At 42.4% G+C, this 19,685-nt stretch overlaps 2 protein-coding genes across 4 annotated transcripts in view; one reads left to right on the forward strand and one right to left on the reverse strand.

The window, feature by feature from the left end:
* Nucleotides 1-4,795, forward strand: part of FBN2 (fibrillin 2) — a 134,515-nt gene extending 129,720 nt beyond the window's left edge. For both annotated transcript variants that reach the window (XM_081213502.1, XM_081213503.1), the window contains 2 exons: nucleotides 1,072-1,237; nucleotides 2,853-4,795. In XM_081213502.1, the coding sequence (XP_081069628.1) occupies nucleotides 1,072-1,237; nucleotides 2,853-3,218 (532 nt within the window). In that variant the 3' untranslated portion in view covers nucleotides 3,219-4,795. The remainder of the gene's footprint in view (nucleotides 1-1,071; nucleotides 1,238-2,852) is intronic.
* A 10,802-nt stretch (nucleotides 4,796-15,597) lies between these two features.
* SLC12A2 (solute carrier family 12 member 2) overlaps nucleotides 15,598-19,685 on the reverse strand; it is a 49,696-nt gene continuing 45,608 nt past the window's right edge. For both annotated transcript variants that reach the window (XM_081213573.1, XM_081213572.1), the window contains 3 exons: nucleotides 18,021-18,156; nucleotides 17,807-17,874; nucleotides 15,598-16,445 (listed from right to left, as the gene is read on the reverse strand). In XM_081213573.1, coding sequence (XP_081069699.1) covers nucleotides 16,310-16,445; nucleotides 17,807-17,874; nucleotides 18,021-18,156 — 340 coding nt within the window. In that variant the 3' untranslated portion in view covers nucleotides 15,598-16,309. The remainder of the gene's footprint in view (nucleotides 16,446-17,806; nucleotides 17,875-18,020; nucleotides 18,157-19,685) is intronic.

The raw sequence follows: 19,685 nt of genomic DNA on the forward strand, positions 1-19,685 counted from the left end.
AGCATCTATGTTTTATTATAATGCTAATCTTCTAGAAGGCCCAGGTAGCCCAAATTGTTAGCAAATGTGTTCTAGTTATCTAGTATTTTATCAACACACTATTTCTGATTGATTATATGAGAACAAGAAGCATAATTTTCACACTTTCCTTTCTGAAGTGGCTGGGAGATTAGGACAGCCTTTAGACAGTCAGCAATAAGAGACACTACAGGGCAACTGAGATCTTCTGCTCCTTTACAAAGACACAGGCCTAGGTGTCCAGCTACATCACTCCCAACAAGTCTTAAAATCCAGATACTTCTTGCCAGTTGGGGCAAAGCTACAACACTAGCTTCCCAGCAGGTTGTTTAGTGATGCTCACTGGGATGAAGAAGGCAACGCAGCAGAGAGGTCAGTGGAGTGCAAATGCACTGGTAGGAGTGTTGGATTGGCTCCACAACCCCTACCTGTTCTGGTAAGCAGCAATGGTCCACCTGCTGGGAAGCTAGCAAACTGGTCCATCCCACCAGCAAGCAGCTCTTGCTTAAATCTTAATACTGATTTCTGCCAGGGACCTTCTAGCAATTCTGCCAGCCAGTTATAAAGTCAACTGGCTCCATTCTGCTTTTCTTATCAAATTTGTCTTAGCACCCACCAAGGCCTGTCCACCATCAAGCCCCATATTAGACAATATTAAAAGTGTGGCTACTCTCTTCACTTTATACAACAGAACAGTTTTGTAGTACTTTTGATATCCTGGATAGAGTCTGTTTTCTTCCTCAGTGAACTAACGTGGACTAGCCAAGGATTAAATGCATTGTGCCCAAACCTAGAGATAATATTTTCTCTTCTGCCAGAAGATTGCTGCAGAAATAGCCAGGTATAATACTCTGCAAAGATGCCCTGTGTCTCACCTCAGAGTATCATTTTCACCTTTCTTCAGAGACCGCTTGTTTATGTTCAAAACAGAAACCAAATTTTAAGAATGTTTTCAGTAGTATATGGTTTGCCATGATTCCATACTGAGGAAGTGGAAATGTCACATGATGGTTTAGATTCTCATGTATTAAAATTGCTATATTCTTCCAACAGGCACTGTGTCTCAGGTATGGGGTTTAATAAAGGCCAGTATCTGCCCTTAGATGGGGATGAAGAGAATGCTTTGTCTCCTGAAGCATGTTATGAGTGTAAGATTAATGGCTACTCCAAAAAAGACAGCAGGAAGAAAAGAAGTCTCAATCAAACTGAGCTGAATGAGGTAAGCAAGAACTGTAGAGTTAAACTAGTTTACACTTTCTGTTCCTAAACTAAGTTGAATAGATTTGGCCAATTGAGGTAGCTAGCTTTTTCCTATCAAACTAGGGGAAGGGTTGGAATTTCTTGGTTACCCTATCCGAGGGCGTCCCCACTTTTCACACCAAGTGAGCCGCAAGAGTACTTTGACACAGAATCCATGAGCTGTACAGTGCTTTGGCGTGCACAGGGTGAGCCCCAGTGCTGTCTTCTCATGGGTGGCTAAGAAAGGCACCAGGCTTTGGGAAGGAGGTATGAGAATCTGACCAGGACCTAGAGCCATCCTGCTTCCTTCCCAAAGCTGGGCCAGCACTAAGTAGGCCTAGGGAAGGATATGGGAGCAATCTAAGACCCTCCTTCCCAAATCCCAGCACCACATTTAACCTGGTTTTGGGAAGGCAGCAGGTGTCAAATGTTTCTGAGGGCAGCATGCAGCCCTTGGGCTCCATACTGGACCACCCTTCCCTGTTCCATCAACTGCTGTGATAAAGAATGTTCATGAACATTTCTTAGGCTCTACCACGTTGTATAGCTTTACTCAAACTAATCTCTATGCATTGGTACCTCGGGTTACATATGCTTCAGGTTACAGACTCCGCTAACCCAGAAATAGTACCTCAGGTTAAGATCTTTGCTTCAGGAAATCGTGCTTCGGCGGCGCGGCAGCAGCAGGAGGTCCCATTAGCTAAAGTGGTGCTTCAGGTTAAAAACGGACCTCCAGAACGAATTAAGTACTTAACCCGAGGTACCACTGTATTGCACAGATGCTCATATTTGTATTTGTCTGTAAAGGTCACCCCTAGCTGTAACTGTGGCAAACGCCCCAATTTGTATAGCCAGCCTCTTGAAATGCAGCTTCCTGGTATAAGCCAGTGCCTGCGTATTTGACATGCAATAACCAGAGTGGTGGTAAAAACATAAGAGGAGCCTGGTGGATCTGGCCAATGCCCACCTAGACCAGCGTCCTGTTCTCACAGTAGCCAACCAAACACTTGTGGGAAACCTGCAAACAGGAGCTGAGCAGAAGGGCACTCTCCTCTTCTGTGGTTTCCAGCAACTGGGCCATTGAAAGCCTTGTCCTTCATGAAAACCCCTTTTCTAGCCACTTTCTCCATGCCATGCATAATTTTATAAACTTCTGTCATGGCACCTCTTTCTTGCCTTTTCTCTTAACAAAAGTCCCAAATGTTATAACATACCCTCATGGAGGAGCTGCTCTCCCCCTTGATTATTTCGGTCACCCTGTTCTGAACCTTTTCCAATTCCACACCATCCTTTTTTGCGATATGGCAACCAGAACTGTACACAGAATTCCAAATGCACCAGAGATTTGTGTAATGGCATTACAATATCAGTTTTCTGTTTTCACTGGGCAGCAAAATCGCAAATGCAGTTCAATCACTCAGTTCAGAGAGGTCCTGTGAGGTCTCTTTGCAATCTCCTTCTGTTGTAACAACCCTGAACAATTTAGTGTGATCAGCAAACTTGGTAAATTGGACCAATTAACAGCTGTAAGAACGGTATAAACAAGACAGATCATGGGGTTTGCCTATACTTTCATTTTCACTTCTCGTTTATAGATCAGTTTGGAAAGTTTGGACATTGACCACCCGCTGAAGATGAGATTCAATGTGTCTGGGCTCAGCAATAAAGAACACATCCTAGACCTCATTCCTGCAATTCAGCCCCTGACAAACCACATCCGCTATCTGATTTCCTTTGGTAATCATAACAACATCTTCCGGATACACCAGAAGGATGGGCTGAGTTACCTTCAGATTGCCAAGAAAAAGGCAATCGCCGGCACTTACGCACTGGAAATTGCTAGCGTTCCTCTCTACAAAAAGAATGAGCTAAAGAAACTGGAAGAAAGCAATGAGGACAACTACCTCCTAGGAGAGCTTGGAGAAGCTCTTAAAATGAGGCTCTGGATTGAACTCTACTAAAACCTCCACTCCTTCGCTCCACTTCATGAATGATTCACTTCCATTCATGCACTTATACATCTGAACATACTTCGCTTTCTGAAAGCTTTAAAGAGAGACAATGACTTTTTCAAAAGTACCAAAAACTACCGGGGACAGAAACCTCTGAGTCCTCCCATCCTGTCCAAGACTGCAGAACGGCCCTTTGACTTTACCGTGGCCAAAGCTTTTGACTACAATGCCAATCATGGTTACTGTAACTTCCATATAACCTCAGTTTAAAGTATACTGGTGCTCAAGAGGTCAGCATATGGCACAAAATGTGAGCTACTTTTTTCCTATTAGCAGTCTAGCACGTTGGGTATTTTGCTATAGTTCCTAAATTAAAAAATAGAGATTTTATTTATTTTTAATGCAGTAATATATGAGAATTTAGCAAACTACGTTAACACAAAAAAAGGAAAACACACCTGTTTTTCCTTGAGATTTTATGAATTTGAACTATTACAGGTAAGAGGTTCTTCTTTTCAAAAAAGAGAAACCAAGAGATTCTCCTCCCCCCAAAAAGTGTCCTTTCACTATTGTGCCAGTCATCCCACAAAGCATAAAGGCAGTTCTTTAAAATATCATGAAGGCGAATGAGCACTGTATTACATTTCCGGAGGGTCAAAACATCCTTCCCCCTCCAAGTAGGGTATTTAAGCCATGCCTTATCATCAGTGACTGTGATCAGAATTCCAGAAACCATAAGCCTCAATACTAATGCTTATGTTACTGCCCTGAGGACTAGATTCCATTTCAGAAATTACTAATAATGGAAGGTGGCACTCAACCACTGTAGCAAAATACCTGGACTGCTTGTGGTACCAATTGCAGGCCAAACCGTACTGTATTTTCTCCTGATAACCTCAATGTCACACAACACCTCATTCACCACAAACTAAAGGTGCTCTACATACTTGCATTACCGTGGGCAGCTGAAAACAAACCTTATATTCTTAGAAGGGAACACCTGATGCCTCATTCTGTATGGTGCTGGCTTGGATTAATGCTGAAATAAATATGACTGAGCTGCTTCAGGGCTGCCATATGTGTACACTATTCATGCTGCACAGAAAAAAGAAAGAAAAAATGCATATTTGAAACCAATTAAGAGTTTTCATTAATACTGTAGTTATACACAATATGCCTCATTTTATCATAGCCTATTTTATAAGAATTACTTTTGTACAACAAGTTGGCATTTAGTTTACTTTTAGTATTTTTTTAAAAATGTTGTGCCATTATGTTTTAATAAGTGTATGTCACCATGGTGCTAACAAACGACAGCTGGTACCTGTAATATGCAATGTAAAAGGACCTCACATCTGAAACAACCCAAAGCACATGCCAAATCTGGGTTTTTTTCCAGGCATCTCCTGTGCTGACCAAAGATTAGCAACACGTTACACACACTGCATTCACTTTGTATTTTCTTTATGGAAGTAAGAAAACATTGTAAATTACAATTTTTGTTTTGAGAAAAGGGGGTATTGTTTTGTAAGCCTTTGTACTAATACAACACCACCTTTCCTGCAATAAAACCTATTTTCTGGTAACTGCCTTGCTTTGTCCAGGCATTTGGAGAAAAATGCCTACTAACTGAAGGGGAATAATGAAAGTATCCAGATCTCTTTCCTCATTACGCAAAGAATTTCTGACCTACTAAAAAAAAAAGCAGCTTTCCCCACAATTCTCACCTTTAGTGAGGCTGTGCAAGAAATGTCCCTGGTGCTATGTTATTTAAAAAACCAATGTTCAATAGTTTTGAATATTGCATTTGAAGAATTACGTTTCTCCTTTGTGTATCTGTATACCGCTGCTGCATCACACCACAGGCCCATTGATTCCAACATCCTATTCTCACAGTGATCAGCTAAACACCATTGGGAAGCCCACAAGCCAGCAGGAGGCAGACCACAAAAGACAGGAGGCTGTGCTTGAGAACATTTGAGTCAACGTGTTACTTCATCATCAGTTCTGCTCTTTCCAGAGGAAAAGAGATCCTTCTATTCTTTTACAAAGCCGTACCTACCTAGGCTTCTTTTCCTACCATGACATCATAGAGTACACCCACTGAAATTAATGGACACAATCGGCCAAGTTCCATCAAATTCAATGAGAATACCCTTCAGTACAGTGGTACCTCGGGTTACATATGCTTCGGGTTACAGACTGCTAACCCAGAAATAGTACCCTGGGTTAAGAACTTTGCTTCAGGATGATAACAGAAATCGTGCTCTGGTGGTGTGGCGGCAGCAGGAGGCCCCATTAGTGGTGCTTCAGGTTAAGAACAGTTTCAGGTTAAGAACGGACCTCCAGAACGAATTAAGTACTTAACCTAAGGTGCCACTGTACAACTCACTTGGCTACAGTCCCATTTTGTTAGTTTAATTCCCTGTTTCAGCCAATTCTCCTGCCCTTTGCTGGTCATGATTAGGTAGTCAGTCCATGATTCAGCAAGACCTTCTCTCCTGTGCTGAATAGCTTAGAGTAGGGGTCTGCAAACTATGGCCCCTGGGCCAGATCCGGCCTGCCTGGGTCCTAGATGCAGCCCGCCTGGCCATTTAAGAACCCACTGCGAAGCCAAGACTCCCAGCGGTGGCGATGGGAGGAAGAGGCCAAGCGGCAAAGGCTCTGCCAATCAAACACCACACCTCGTTTACTTCAGCGGCGTTTGATTAGCAAGAGCCACCACCACTCGGCCTCTTCCTCCCGCTGCCATTGCAGCCCTGGTGCTCCTGTGGGCCAGAGAGCAGAGCAGAGCAGCTCGCTTTGCCTACCCACTTCACGAGAAGAAACAGTGGTGGTGGCGGCGGCAGTGGCAGCTCCTGGGAATGTAAGCTCAGTGCCCTCTTTCTCAAGGCAGGGAGGAAACCCGTTTCGCACCACTGCTGCCAGCCCTTCAGCGAATGAGGCACATGGCAAACTGAGAAGGCGGCTGGGGGTAGGGTGGGGAGGAGGACTACTTGCCCCCCTCACCTCTTCTTCCAGCCCCTCCCCCCCGGCCTCTGGATCCACCATCCCTCCTTCGCCTTGGCCGTTCTCTGCATATTGAACTTGCTGCCTTTTTCTCCGTGGAGCAATTGTGGGTCTTTCTCTCTCTCTCTCTCTCTCTCTCTCTCTCTCTCTCTCTCTCTCTCTGTGTGTGTGTGTGTGTTGGGGGGTGGCGGGAGGATGAGCAGTGTGGTAGTGGGTAAGCTTGTCTGTTGAGCCTTCCCCACCCTGCTTTAATGCACACTTTTATTTTATTTTATTTTATTTTATTTTATTTTATTTTATTTTATTACGCCTGCCCTTCCCTCACCCCATTCTTCCCAGTGTGCATAGGAATTCATTCATTCCCCCCCCCAATATAGTCTGCCCCCCCACAAGGTCTGAGGGACAGTGGACCGGCCCCCTGCTGAAAACATTTGCTGACCCCTGGCTTAGAGGCACAATTTTAACTAGGTCCCCAGTGTGGAGGGGCAGGGACGATTTAATCCACCATTACTCAGTGCTGCAGTCCCAGTCCTGACTGGAGCCTGCCATACTGCAGCCGTTGAAAACAAGCTCACATCCCATCAGATTATCTAACATAAAGTGTAGTTTGGCCCTGAGAATTCAGAAGGGTTTACAGATCGAAGGAATATCTCCCAAACAGATGAATGCACCAGCACCTCTGTAAGCACTGACTCCACCTTCATTGCAAACAAATTACAACAGAAAAGCAGTTGTAGATAGGTAGCCGTGTTGGTCTGCCATAGTCAAAATAAAAAAATTCCTTCCAGTAGCACCTTAAAGACCAACTAAGTTAGTTCTTGGTATGAGCTTTCGTGTGCATGCACACTTCTTCAGATACACAAAACAAAACATTTACCACTCTCAACTGGAGCTACTGAAAAAACAGAAAAACAAGTAACACTCTAACCTTTCCAACCTACAGGCTACTAATCAAAACAAGATCAACAATATTGTCAATCTCTCACAGCAAGCACTCAGCCCAGCAGAGGAATCAGTCCTTTCACGCGGACTGTCATTCTGCCCTGCCAAATCCCCACACATGATTCAGTTCTACAGGGACTTGGAAGCATTTTTTCGCCGTTTACGCCTGAAGGAATATTTTCAACACACACAACAACAAGACAAATCAGAACAAACAACAACTTCACAACACAACACCTCTCAACCCACTGGAGAACAACAACCACCCTCCCAACAGAACACTGGCCACCAACAGAAAAGCAGTTTTCCTTCCACACAAAAAATCCACTTAGCCAATATTCACACAAAAAAACAAACAAACAAACAGTAAAGAGTCTTGTGGCATCTTAAAGACAAATGAAAACAGCTAACCCCTTGGAAATTGTCACAAAAACAGTTGGTAAAATAAATACCGCTTCATGTTTTAAGCAAGTTCTGCTTCCTTAGTCTGCCATCTCCTTTATGACTTAACTAGGGCTCAGCCTAGAAGTAATAATAATAAAAAAACAACCACCTAGACCTGTCACAGAATATGGAAACTATCTCTGAGCAGTCTCTTTGTTATATCAGACAAATTATGGCAAAGTATGGAAAACAATAAACATAGATAGGCGGTGCTGGGGGGAAATGAAACTTTCTATTATGGACCGACTGGCCACAACCAAAATGATATTGTTCCGAAGTTATTATTTTTATTCCAAACCCTACCAGTGTGGATCCCACCAGCCCACATGTCCAATTGGCAAAGAAAAATTAATACATTTGTATTTCAATCAAATAGAACACACATTTAAAAAATCCCTGCTGTATCAGCACCCAACTGTTGGAGGATGGGGACTTCCAAACTTAAACATTTATTATAATGCGTGTCAACTAAGCAATATGATAGACCTAATGTCTGGTAATGAGGGAATCCAATGGAATAAGCTGGAGAATGTGGAAATAGACAGTATTCTTATGAAAGTAATACCTCTTTTAAAAGATAAACTAAATTTCTTACACATTCAAAAACCCATTTACTTACACAACTTTTAAAATTTGGACAATATGGGCAAATCTCTTTGTCCCAGGCACATCACTCATAATGCCAAAACATTTTACCCAATCTTTACAAATAAATATAAAACCTATAAATAACCTACAAATAAATATAAAATCTTTAACATAGAAGGGTGGAAAGAACCTTGGGTTACAACCTGTTTTGGTTTACAACCGGACCTCCGAAATGGATTAGGGCCTTCTCGGTAGTGGCGCCCGCCCTGTGGAACGCCCTCCCATCAGATGTCAAGGAAATAAGCAGCTATCCTATTTTTAAAAGACATCTGAAGGCAGCCCTGTTCAGGGAAGTTTTTAATATTTAATGCTGTATTGTTTTTAACGCTCAATTGGGGCCGCTCAGAGTGGCTGGGGAAACCCAGCCAGATGGGCGGGGTATAAATAAATTACTACTACTACTACTACTACTACTACTACTACTACCACCACCACCACCGCTAGATTTCTTTAATAGCCTTTCCCTTCTAGAATATTCTGTCTGGCCATAAGGTGGCACTCAATGACCTGCAAATTAATAATGTTTTACTGCTATTCTGTCAAACTCCTGCCTCCATACTACTGTCCGTCTCTGGTTCTGTTTCCTAATGCTGAGGACAGTGTACTGGCGATGCCATTTCTTTGCACCCGTGCCCTTCATAATGGTGGGTACAGGGGAGAACTACATAAGCAGGAAGGCAGAGGCTAAGAGGAATAAAATTATCACCAGCCTTGCGCCTTTTCTGTTATTTTGGAAAGTACAGGGTTAGGGTTATGCCACATTTCAAATTCAGAGACAAATGAGCTGCTTCTGGCAAACTTGTTGAGCTTGCAAAATCTTGAAAAGTGAAGTTTTCACCTATCTTTTAGGAAACTTGCCCAAAATTAAACACCTCACGATGAACACCTGCCTCCCTTGTTCTCTTAGAAGGGCAATGGTGCCCACCATTGTGGTACCGGAACTGAGTTCCAGAGAGTTCCGGCGTCAAAAAAACCCTGCGTACAAGTTTTAGCTGCAGGAAGCAAGCTAACTGCAACAAAAGACAGCTTACCAAATGAATGCCCTTTTCCTTTCTTATGCCATTGTCAAACAGAGTAACAGCCCCACTTTTTATTTTGAGAGAGGGAGGAGCGGCAGCCGCCTCAAGAGACGAGGGAACCTGGAAGTTGCCACCCCTCTCCATTTTGTTCTTACCTCAAGACCAGGCCTCAAGGATGCCACCCAGTCCTTGCCGCACTCCGATCCTGCCCCTCATCAGTGGCGTGGCTTACTCACAAAAAAACAACACTGCCACACCTCTCTTCCATTTTGCTTTTACCTGAGGGGGTAAAAACCAGCCTCAGGGCGGCCATTAATCTCTCCTACACTGCACTTCATAAGCAGGGAGAGTTGCTTGCTCAGGAGAGAGGGACACAGAAGAACTGCCTTTCTCTTCCATTTTCTTTTTCTCTGGGAAAAAACAGGGCCTAAGTACAGTCATTCTGTCCCATTTAAATGGCACACCTTGTGAGGAGAAGAGGAAATTGCTTTTTGTGTGGAAAAGGGAGCCACAGCTGCCTTTCTCTCTCTCCATTCATGCAGTCAGGTTTCAGCTGTGTTCTTTAACCACCTGAGAGACACCAGCTTCTTGGGAGTAAAGCCAATTATTTCAAACAGCTGCTTTCTTTTCACACTGCACTAAGTGCCAGAGGTTCCCCACCACCGAATATCAACCTTCAGCTTGCCAAGAGAACCATTTACACTTTCTTTACCAAACCTACTGGGCCTCAGAATTGCTATTAGGTCATTTCCTAAGAGGAAGGGACCAGCCATCTTTCTCCCATGCAGCTGCTCTGCCTCCAAAGGGAAAAGGTAAACCAGAGCAATTATTACGGTTTGCAAATAGCATCTTGTGGCTTTTTGCTAAGCCGGCATGGCTTACGGGTGGTGTCATCTTTAAAAGCAGCTTTCTTTATTGCAGCTACTGATAAGACACATCTTATCTACTTAATTGGTGTAGAGACCATTTGATAGATGTTCAACAAACTTCCTGTTTCATCTGAAATATTGTCCTTTTCGCTAACTGTAGTGAAATGAATGGCTATATTCATTTGGCTTGCATTTTAATGCATGCTCCATTACAGAGTTCTAAATGGGGCTTTGTTTTGTGGTCTTTGGTTGTAAACAAAACAAAGTGTGGAGAGGCTTAAAAATGTTATTTAAGTCCCTTGGCAAAGATTCCCATGAAGCCTTAGTTGTCATGTGGTTAAAAGGGCAAGTCCTCTCATGTACGGGTAAATAGTTAGAAGGGGATGGGGAACAGAGGCTTGGGAAATTGTTTGGAGAACAATACCGCGCTTACCCATATGTATTTGGACTGGTTTTTCTATAAGCAAATAAATAGCAGACAGATTAGATACAGTTATCTAAAGTAAAGAAAGAGGTCCAGTGCCAGTATCCAGAACTGCTCACTGGACAAGAGGAAAAATCCTAACTTTATATACACACAAATATATACAAAATTGGCTATAGGTGCTGAATCTTTGAAGTGCAATTAAGCCGTTTAATAACATGAAAGATTAGACAGAGGATTAAGTCTCTTTATCAGTTATTAACAGCATAGAGAATTTGCCTAGATAAGCACTTGAGAGAATCTGCGCTACCCAATGCAAAAAGCTTTTGGGATATTAAGCAAAACCCCACCACCCATTTCATTCACAGCTTATAAGGTTTATTGCTACCTGAAAATATGGTTATCAGCCTAACTGGATGTTAAAACAATTTATTTCGGGAAATATCAGTAAGAATCCATATGCAGAAATGACACCTGCATTAGGAAGTACCTCTTCAGCTAGTAAATCCTAGGAACAAAGATGTGATGCCTATTTTCTTTTTGTCCTACCTGTGATATTCCTCCAGGATCATCTGATATTCCCCCAGTTTCATCTGGTAGTTACTTGAGGAGGTGTCCAAATTTTGGAGTCGGGGAGTGTGTTCCTGAATGGGGTTAATTTCTGATTAACTTTACACAACTCAAGACATGGACTAGGCTTATAAATGCCCTTGGCTTATCCAGAATACTACTAATTATTAATTATTATTAATTATTAATTATTATTATTATTATTATGTATTAAACTTGTATACCCTTCAACTGAAGATCCCAGGGCGGTTCACAACAGAAAAATACAAAATGGGAGTACAAAATGCCATACACAATAAAACAAACCAATAACCCAGTTTCCCACAAACACATTTAAAAAGCCATAGAATGTTAATCAGCTGAACACCTGGTTGAAATGTTTTTGCCTGGCATGTAAAAAGATATGTAATAAAGGCGCCAGATGAGCCTCAAATGCCTAAAGCCAGTGGAAGCTTCAATGTGGAGTTCCCGTGAAGAGCATTTGACAAACGGGGAGCCAACACAGAAAAGACCCGTTCTCATGTTGCCACCCTCCTCTCGCAGAGGCTGCACAAAAAGGACTCTGATGATGATCACAGGGTCTGGGTCCGTTCATATGGGGAGAGGTGGTCCTTAAGGTATCCTGAGCCATTTTGGGCTTTATAGGTCAAAAACAGCACTTTGAATCAGGCCCAGAAACTGATTTGCAACCACTGCAGTCGGGCAGGATTGGTGCGATATTCTCAAACCATCTTGCTCCAGTGAGCAACCTAGCCACCAAATTCTGCCCCAGCTGAAGTTTCTGGACTGACTTCAGAGGCAGTAATTTAACCTAGAGGTTATCAGGGCATAGGCAACAGAAATTAACTATCTCTGTCCAGATAGGGGTGCAGCTGGGAAATCTGCGCCACTGAGGCCACCTGAGTCTCAAGCCACAGCAAATGATCCAGAAGTTCTCCTGTTCCTTCAGAGAGAGTAAAACCCCATCAAGATCAGGCAACTTCCCATCCATCCAGTGTAGTGAACCAGGCCTAAACTCTTGATTGAAATGGATCTACAAAATCAGTTTCTTCCAGGAGTGCCTGGTTCAGGTCTGTGACTCAAGAACTTTGCCCAAGGAGGAGCTGGCTGGTAATTACTTAGGCATTCTGAATCCATGGAGAATTTCTTGAGGTGTTGTTTTACCACTGCCTTCTTCAAGCAGGCAGGGTCCAGCCACCCACTCTCACAAGGAGGCATTAATCAGCTGCATGGCCCAGCCAGCTGTCTCCTCACTGCTGGTTTTTTAATCAGCCAAGAGAGGCAAGGGTCCAAGGCAAAGCGGTCACCCTGACTGATCCAAGCCCTTTGTCTACATCCTCAAGCCTTACTAACTGAAACTCATCCAGTACAACAGGACTACAGTCGTACCTCATTTTGCAGCCGGGATCTGTTCCGGAGCCCCGGCTGCTAGCTGAAAAGGACACAGGGCAAAGCGCCACATCTGCGCATGCGCGAAGCGCAATTTAGTGCATGCGCGAGCGGCAAACCCAGAAGTAACCTGTTCCGGTACTTCCAGGTTTGCCGCGGATATTCACCGGAATGGATGCTAGACAAGGCAGACGTTTGTGGAGGTATTACTGTAGATAGTGCTTTGGGCACCCCTTGAGATTAATCTGCTGCAGTAGCCAAGTCAAGATCCCAGTGGATGTAAGTGATTTTGTCCTCAAATTGCTTTGCAAACAAGTCATAGGGGGCTGCTGTCAGTTCTACCACCTCCTTTGGTCCAGACTGTAGGTAAGGTAAAAGACCCCTGGACGGTTAAGTCCAGTCAAAGGCGCCTATGGGGTTGTGGTGCTCATCTTGCTTTTCAATCAGAGGGAGCCCACGTTTGTGCGCAGGCAGCTTTCCAGGTCATGTGGCCAGCATGACTAAACTGCTTCTGGTGCAACGGGACACCGTGACGGAAGCCAGAGCGCATGGAAACGCCGTTTACTTTCCTGCTGCATCAGTACCTATTTATCTACTTGCGCTGGTGTGCTTTCAAACTGCTAGGTCGGCAGGCGCTGGGACAGAGCAATGGGAGCTCACACCATTGCAGGAATTCAAACCGCTGATCTTCCGATTGGCAAGCCCAAGAGGCTCAGTGGTTTTGACCACAGCGCTACCCACATCCCAATGGTCCAGACTGTAAGAAGCCCCATGCTACCTAGAAAAGCTCTGTTGGATGGCACAATGAGGATGCAATGGAGGCAGCAAAGTATGCTTTCACTGCTGCCTCCATTGCTACAAATAGGCTCGATGATGAGCCCTCAACAATGTCCGATTGTATCCAGCTGGAGTTTTTCTGTACTCGTATATTTGAGCTGTCTCTCAACATGTTTCCTCGCCCTAAGCTCTGGAGCTATATTGACCTTGAAACTCTGGATGAAGACAGTCTATTTTTTAAATTCATAATATTTCTAAACATGCAACATGAGATTATTTCTATAGCTCCATCCTACCCTGTTATTGGACAGTCAAATGCAACAACTGGATATTCGTTTTAATAGTCGTTTTTGCCATGCTACTTAACCTTTTTTTCATCTACAGGTTACAGAAGCACTTTTTAAAACAGTGCATGAAATATCAAAAACTTGTAGTGTTTAGGTCTTCCTGGCATGTTACATGTTAGGTGGGGCTCAAATAAAGAGTATTGAAAACCAGAGGAAAGGAATTTATTAATAAAAATAGGCTGATTTAGGCAACCACAGTTAATTCACTCCCATTTATTGCAGTGATCCCTCCCCAATACAGAGTAGTAACTGCAATACTCAAGTTGTTAAAACATTAGAAAACCCATTGTGTGTGACAGTTACAGTACAATATTATCAAAATATGACATGACATTTTCAAACTGTGGAATAGTACCAACCAAGCTCAATCCTTAAATTAAGACCATAGTTCATTTTTAAATAAACAGAAAAGCATATAAAACAAATTATGTAAAAAGGAAAGCCTAATACAAACGTAACAAATAAATAATTGATTTTTTTTCAGCTACTTTCTAAACACTTCCTAATTTCATAAAATAAAGTTTCTGCTACAGAAATGGTATTGCTGAGTGTCAATGGAAAACAATTATTTCAAGTCATTACTGATTGGAACTTAAGAAAACATGGCGCCAAAAAGAAAAGATCAATTCATACAAACTAGAAATTGGAATGGCTATGTATCATAAAATTGCCTCTTGCTAACAAGTTGCAATTATGTTTATTGGAGTGTTAGAATAAATTGTACAATTGTTGTCTTGGTGTCTAGTATGGTATATGTGTGTGAAGTACTGAGAATTCTCATGTATGAAGTAACCTTTATTATTTTACAGACTACATTTTGCTCCCATCCATATATGCATATTTAGATAAATTTGATTTTTTTACACAGCACACAAAGAGACTTTTCATTTGGTTCCTTTTACAGATAACAAGCAATGGTTTTCCTGAATAGCAAAATTTTGAATAAGTGTACCAGTGCACTTTTTCACGATAGCAGCACTAAGTTCATGCCCTACTGTCTGTACATAAACAATGGAAATAAAAGTTCAGATTAAATGAATAATTTTATGCCCCTCGTCACACCAATAAGCACTGCAAACTTGTAATTATCAATGCTATTACACATTGGGAATGCTTTTTAGGGAAAAAAAATCCTGTTCTTATTATAAGATTTCAAATATTCTTTGAAAACTAGGTACTGGCATTGATTTACTCTACCTGGCTGCCAACTTGTATTGCACTTCTGAAAAGGGGAGAACACAAACAAAATTGGTAAGACAATGAGAGTCGTAATTTACTAGAATACTAATCACTATCTGCAAGAATCACCTTGTCTCAGTAACTGGGACTACCAAAATAAATTTGTTCGTTTATTCTGATCTTACACAGTAAAAAATATTGTGTATTCATATTCTCTATCTTCAATATCCAAATTACAGGTGTTCATTCTAGCCCATATTACCCCGTATTAATGCCAAGAGACTGGGAAAGGGTTTGAGGCAACTCTTAACAGATAATAGGCATAAGCACTATTACAAACTAGTGAATAAAACCTCAAGTGATTCTTCAGTAAGCAATTCATCGAGTAAAAAAATATAAAGCAGTCAAACCACACACACACACAAATTGAGGGCACACAAATTGGCAGTTCTTGAATACACAAGGTCATCACGTACAAATTAAAACATAAGGTCAAGAGGATCAAACCTGAGTATTTAACAAGACTAAACATAGATTCTGACAACTGAAGAAATTACCCTTGGGACACCTCTAATAAAATGTGGTCCATTTAAGCAGGTGAACAAACTGTTAACTTTATTTAGATGGTCCTTGAAAGATTGAAGTATCCTGTTAGGTGGCATATCATAAACGCGCCTGACATTTACATCATCATGTAACATAACTGCAGCTTCACAGTGGAGCTACAGAGTGAGGACTGGTCCACTAACCTTCAGCCAAAGTAGGACCCTCTGTCAAAACACTTTAGCTTTACTCAGTGGTACAAATTGAAAAGTACAAAGTCCTAGATATCAACGTAACAAATTTGGTTTTTTTTTTAAATTACAGCCAACTTGCTCCACTTTTTAGCTTTGTCTCAGATCCAACAGAGATCTTTAAAAACAAAACACACCATTCCAAACAATAGGAAACATACAACAATAAAACTAATACCTCTATGGAAGACCAGAACGCAGCATTTTTATTAAAATGGAAGTCTAAACTAAAAGAAGTTTGATCTAAAGTTTTAGCCAATGGCAGACTGACATTCTTTATAAATTTACAAAATAGAGTATATGGATGAAATTTGGTTAACTTCAGAAGGCACCTCAAGGCTAAAAGGCTTTTATAAATCTATAATCCTTTCGCTGATCAAAAATAAACACTTTTATTGCTGCCGCTCAAGTAGCAAAGAAAAACCTGTTTATTCATTCTTCAGTCCAGCAAGAAATCTTCCCCCATTAAGCAAGATTAAATTACAGAAGAATTAGAAGAAAACTGAAGCTTTCACAACTTTAGGAGTATAGTGACTTTCCTTGTGTGCTTTCAAGTCAGTGGAACAGTGAAAAAGAGTAGTCACTTTTTGCCTGTGTGTGATGTTAATATTTTAATCAAACATCTCAGTCTCTCCCACTTTAGGCACTGAAGTACCATTTCTTCACAGCTACATGCTGCGCAGTAGTGCTTAGGAATAGAAGGTAAGAACACTCTGATGATTCCCACGGACAAGGAGAATTGGTGGCAGGTCCTTTGAAAGAGCTTCGATCCACGCCATGTATAGTGCACTTGATACTGCACTTTTTCGTGCTACTGGCAAACTCCTATAACCAAAAGAGGAATAAACTGGGCATTTTGTCAGGTTAACAGCACAACCAGATCAGTTAATGCAAAATGTCTCAAAATTACTGAGACTGACAGCCAGCGTTTATATTTTATTACAGAAGATAATTTTAAAACGATCTGTTACCCAAAAGATTTTTGCTGCTAAATAATGCTTATTAGAAGCAGAAGTAGCATTAACAGACAATACTCGTTTGGAGAATTATCTTCCAAATTTGTCAGATATGCTACTTTGCTACCATTGAAGGCAAGGCTGTAATCTTGGATGGAGTTATCTGAGAGTAAGACACGCGTACAGACAAACATGCACAGAATTAGATTGTTTCATTATTTGAAGAATTCTATCCCACCATTCAGTGCTACTAACCCCAAGGTAGGTTACGAGCATGTCAAAATCCTAAATACAATAACCCTCAAAAACTACCACTATTCTATTATCTGCCACTGTAGCTGAAGCAATATGCTATCTCTTTCTAATGCTTGTTTCCCTCTCCCTCTTTCCAGCCTATGTCTCCAGAAATATATTCCAGAGATTTGGGCACCTTCTGGAACAGTGTAGATCAGGCATGGCCAAACTTGGCCCTCCGGATGTTTTGGGACTACAATTCCCACCATCCCTGACCACTGGTCCTGTTAGCTAGGGATGATGGGAGTTGTAGTCCCAAAACATCTGGAGGGCCAGGTTTGGCCATGCCTGGTATAGATGGTGACCCTGTAAACTGCAGGGGGAAAGGGGAAAAAAATCTAGTTTTGCAGAACAGGAGTTTCTGCTCAATTCAACATTATGCTCTCAAACACAATGGGTGACATCCAACTAAGTCATACTCAATCCACTACTGATGAGTCCATCAGTTTCAATGGGTCTGCTCTAAGGTTAACAATGGTTATCACTGGCTACATCGGCATGGCTGCCACTTATTTCTGCTGCACCAACGACCCTTTAACTCCAAAGTCAGAGGCACTCATAAATGTTTTCAAGCATCTCGTTTATCTACCATGTAACTACTTTATAGGGGGAAACCTAGATATTCAGGGTTTTCATATATACGTTTATTAAGAGAACTTTGTGATGTCTAACTTATCATGATTACAGCAGAATTACTGTCACAGGGACATTTTTGTGAAAACCTAGCTAGGTATTTGCCTCACAGAAAGTCTGTTGCTATGTTCTAATCAGGCAGCGCAACCACTGCATCATAACTTGGAGAACTGTCCCATTTGTGAAATTCCATTCTGCGCAATCCTCAAGCCAACCCAATTATCTTTCCATAGGCACCAAAATTATTAAAACCTTTCCCAAATAGTGGTGTTGATGCCAAGAACCACAGAAAGCAGTACTTACATAACAATTAGATTAGCTGTGCTTGAATGTTCTTTCAGTAATTCGTTTAACCTAATCTGGCGTTGGCTCTGCAATTAAAATGAGAACATTTTAAACAGCCCAAACAGCAATTTTTAAAGATCAGTAAGTAGTAGATTTACCAATGTAGCAACTCAAAATGAATACTATAGGAAGTTTAAATATTCCTATGTGGAAAGAGAGTTACAAAAAATACCTTTGTTTTGTATAGCTCAATTTCATTATCCGTGATTCTCCAAGGTTCATCTTCTTTCATTTTATCTGCAACATCTTGCTCTTTATCATCTTCATGAAGTCGGAATGGCTCAATCATTTCTTCAAAAGCTGCAATGCTAAAGATTATTTTAACATACAGCTGAAGTTAATCAGTCCTCAGACTCCTAACTGAAATATATGTACAATGAAACCTGCAACTAAGATGCTACATTAATTCAACAAGATAAATGTGACTTCTCTATTCCAAGCTAAACTGCACAATACAGACTTAAAGGCTGCACAACAGAACCACCGACTGGGATCCACGTTTGCTTTATGCAAACACCAAGGCTGCTTGGGCATTCCTACTTGATTTTAAATTTTTGATAAACTCTCCCCACCTTTGGACAGCAGGTCCCCCTCCGGTATCATAAAATGCTGTGACAACTCCGCTCAGTTTCAAGAGAATGAATTTTCCCGTGCAGAACAGGGGACTGTTTAAAAATCAAAAACCTAGAGCCTGTGTAAGGCGACAAAATTGCCATACACACAACTAACAAGGATAATAGCTTTTTTGCTTTGAATGAGAAAGCGGCCAAAATCCTCAGGTTATTTGGGAAGGAGGACACAACAAGGGGCAAAATATGCCCTCCCTCCTCTTCCATTACTAGGTGCTGCCACTCAATCCAAAGCCATCTCACTTATGCAACAGCCATATTATGTCTTTATGTTAGCAAAGCAAAGTGAAAGATTCCTATGTGAATTTTTTAAAAGCCAATACAATGAGTTCCTACGAAGCTGCATTTTAACCACCACAACTCAATTCATATAAGTAGGATAGACAGACCAGCATATTGCAAAACTTTTATTCACTTTTTCACTCCATCGTAAATGCAAGCTGCTTTTTAAATTCTCGAGTTTCCAGCTGAATAAAAGCAGTCTGAGTTGCGGTGTGGTGAGGTGCTATTTGAAAAGAGGAATAGGAACATTTTCTTCAGATTTATAAAATGGGTACCGTATTTTTCGCCCTATAGGACGCACCGTCCCATAAGACGCACCTAGTTTTTTTGGGGGGGGGGGAATAAAGGGAAAAAAATTATTTCCCCCCCAGGCGCGGGGCTGGGGCAGCCCGAGCTTCCCCCGACCCCAGCCCCCAAACAGGCAGCTCTCTGCAAGCCGTGGGAGCCCAGCGGTGGCTCCCGCTGCTTGAGAGATCCGCGAAGCCTGGACGCGCTGAGATCAGCGCGCGCAGGCTTCGGGATGCCGGCAACTCTCCCCAAGCAGCGGGAACGTTCCCGCTGCTTGGGGAGAGGTCCGCGAAGCCTGGACGCGCTGAGATCAGCGCGCGCAGGCTTCGGGATGCCGGCAACTCTCCCCAAGCAGCGGGAACGTTCCCGCTGCTTGGGGAGAGGTCCGCGAAGCCTGGACGCGCTGAGATCAGCGCGCGCAGGCTTCGGGATGCCGGCAACTCTCCCCAAGCAGCGGGAGCGTTCCCGCTGCTTGAGGAGAGGTCCGCGAAGCCTGGAGAGCGAGAGGGGTCGGTGCGCACCTACCGCTCTCGCTCTCCAGGCTTCAGCGAAAGCCTGCATTCGCCCCATAGGACGCAGCCACATTTCCCCTTCATTTTTGGAGGGGGAAAAGTGCGTCTTATAGGGCGAAAAATATG

The sequence above is a fragment of the Podarcis bocagei genome, assembly GCF_964188305.1.
Source record: "Podarcis bocagei genome assembly, chromosome: 11".
Classification (NCBI taxonomy): domain Eukaryota; kingdom Metazoa; phylum Chordata; class Lepidosauria; order Squamata; family Lacertidae; genus Podarcis; species Podarcis bocagei.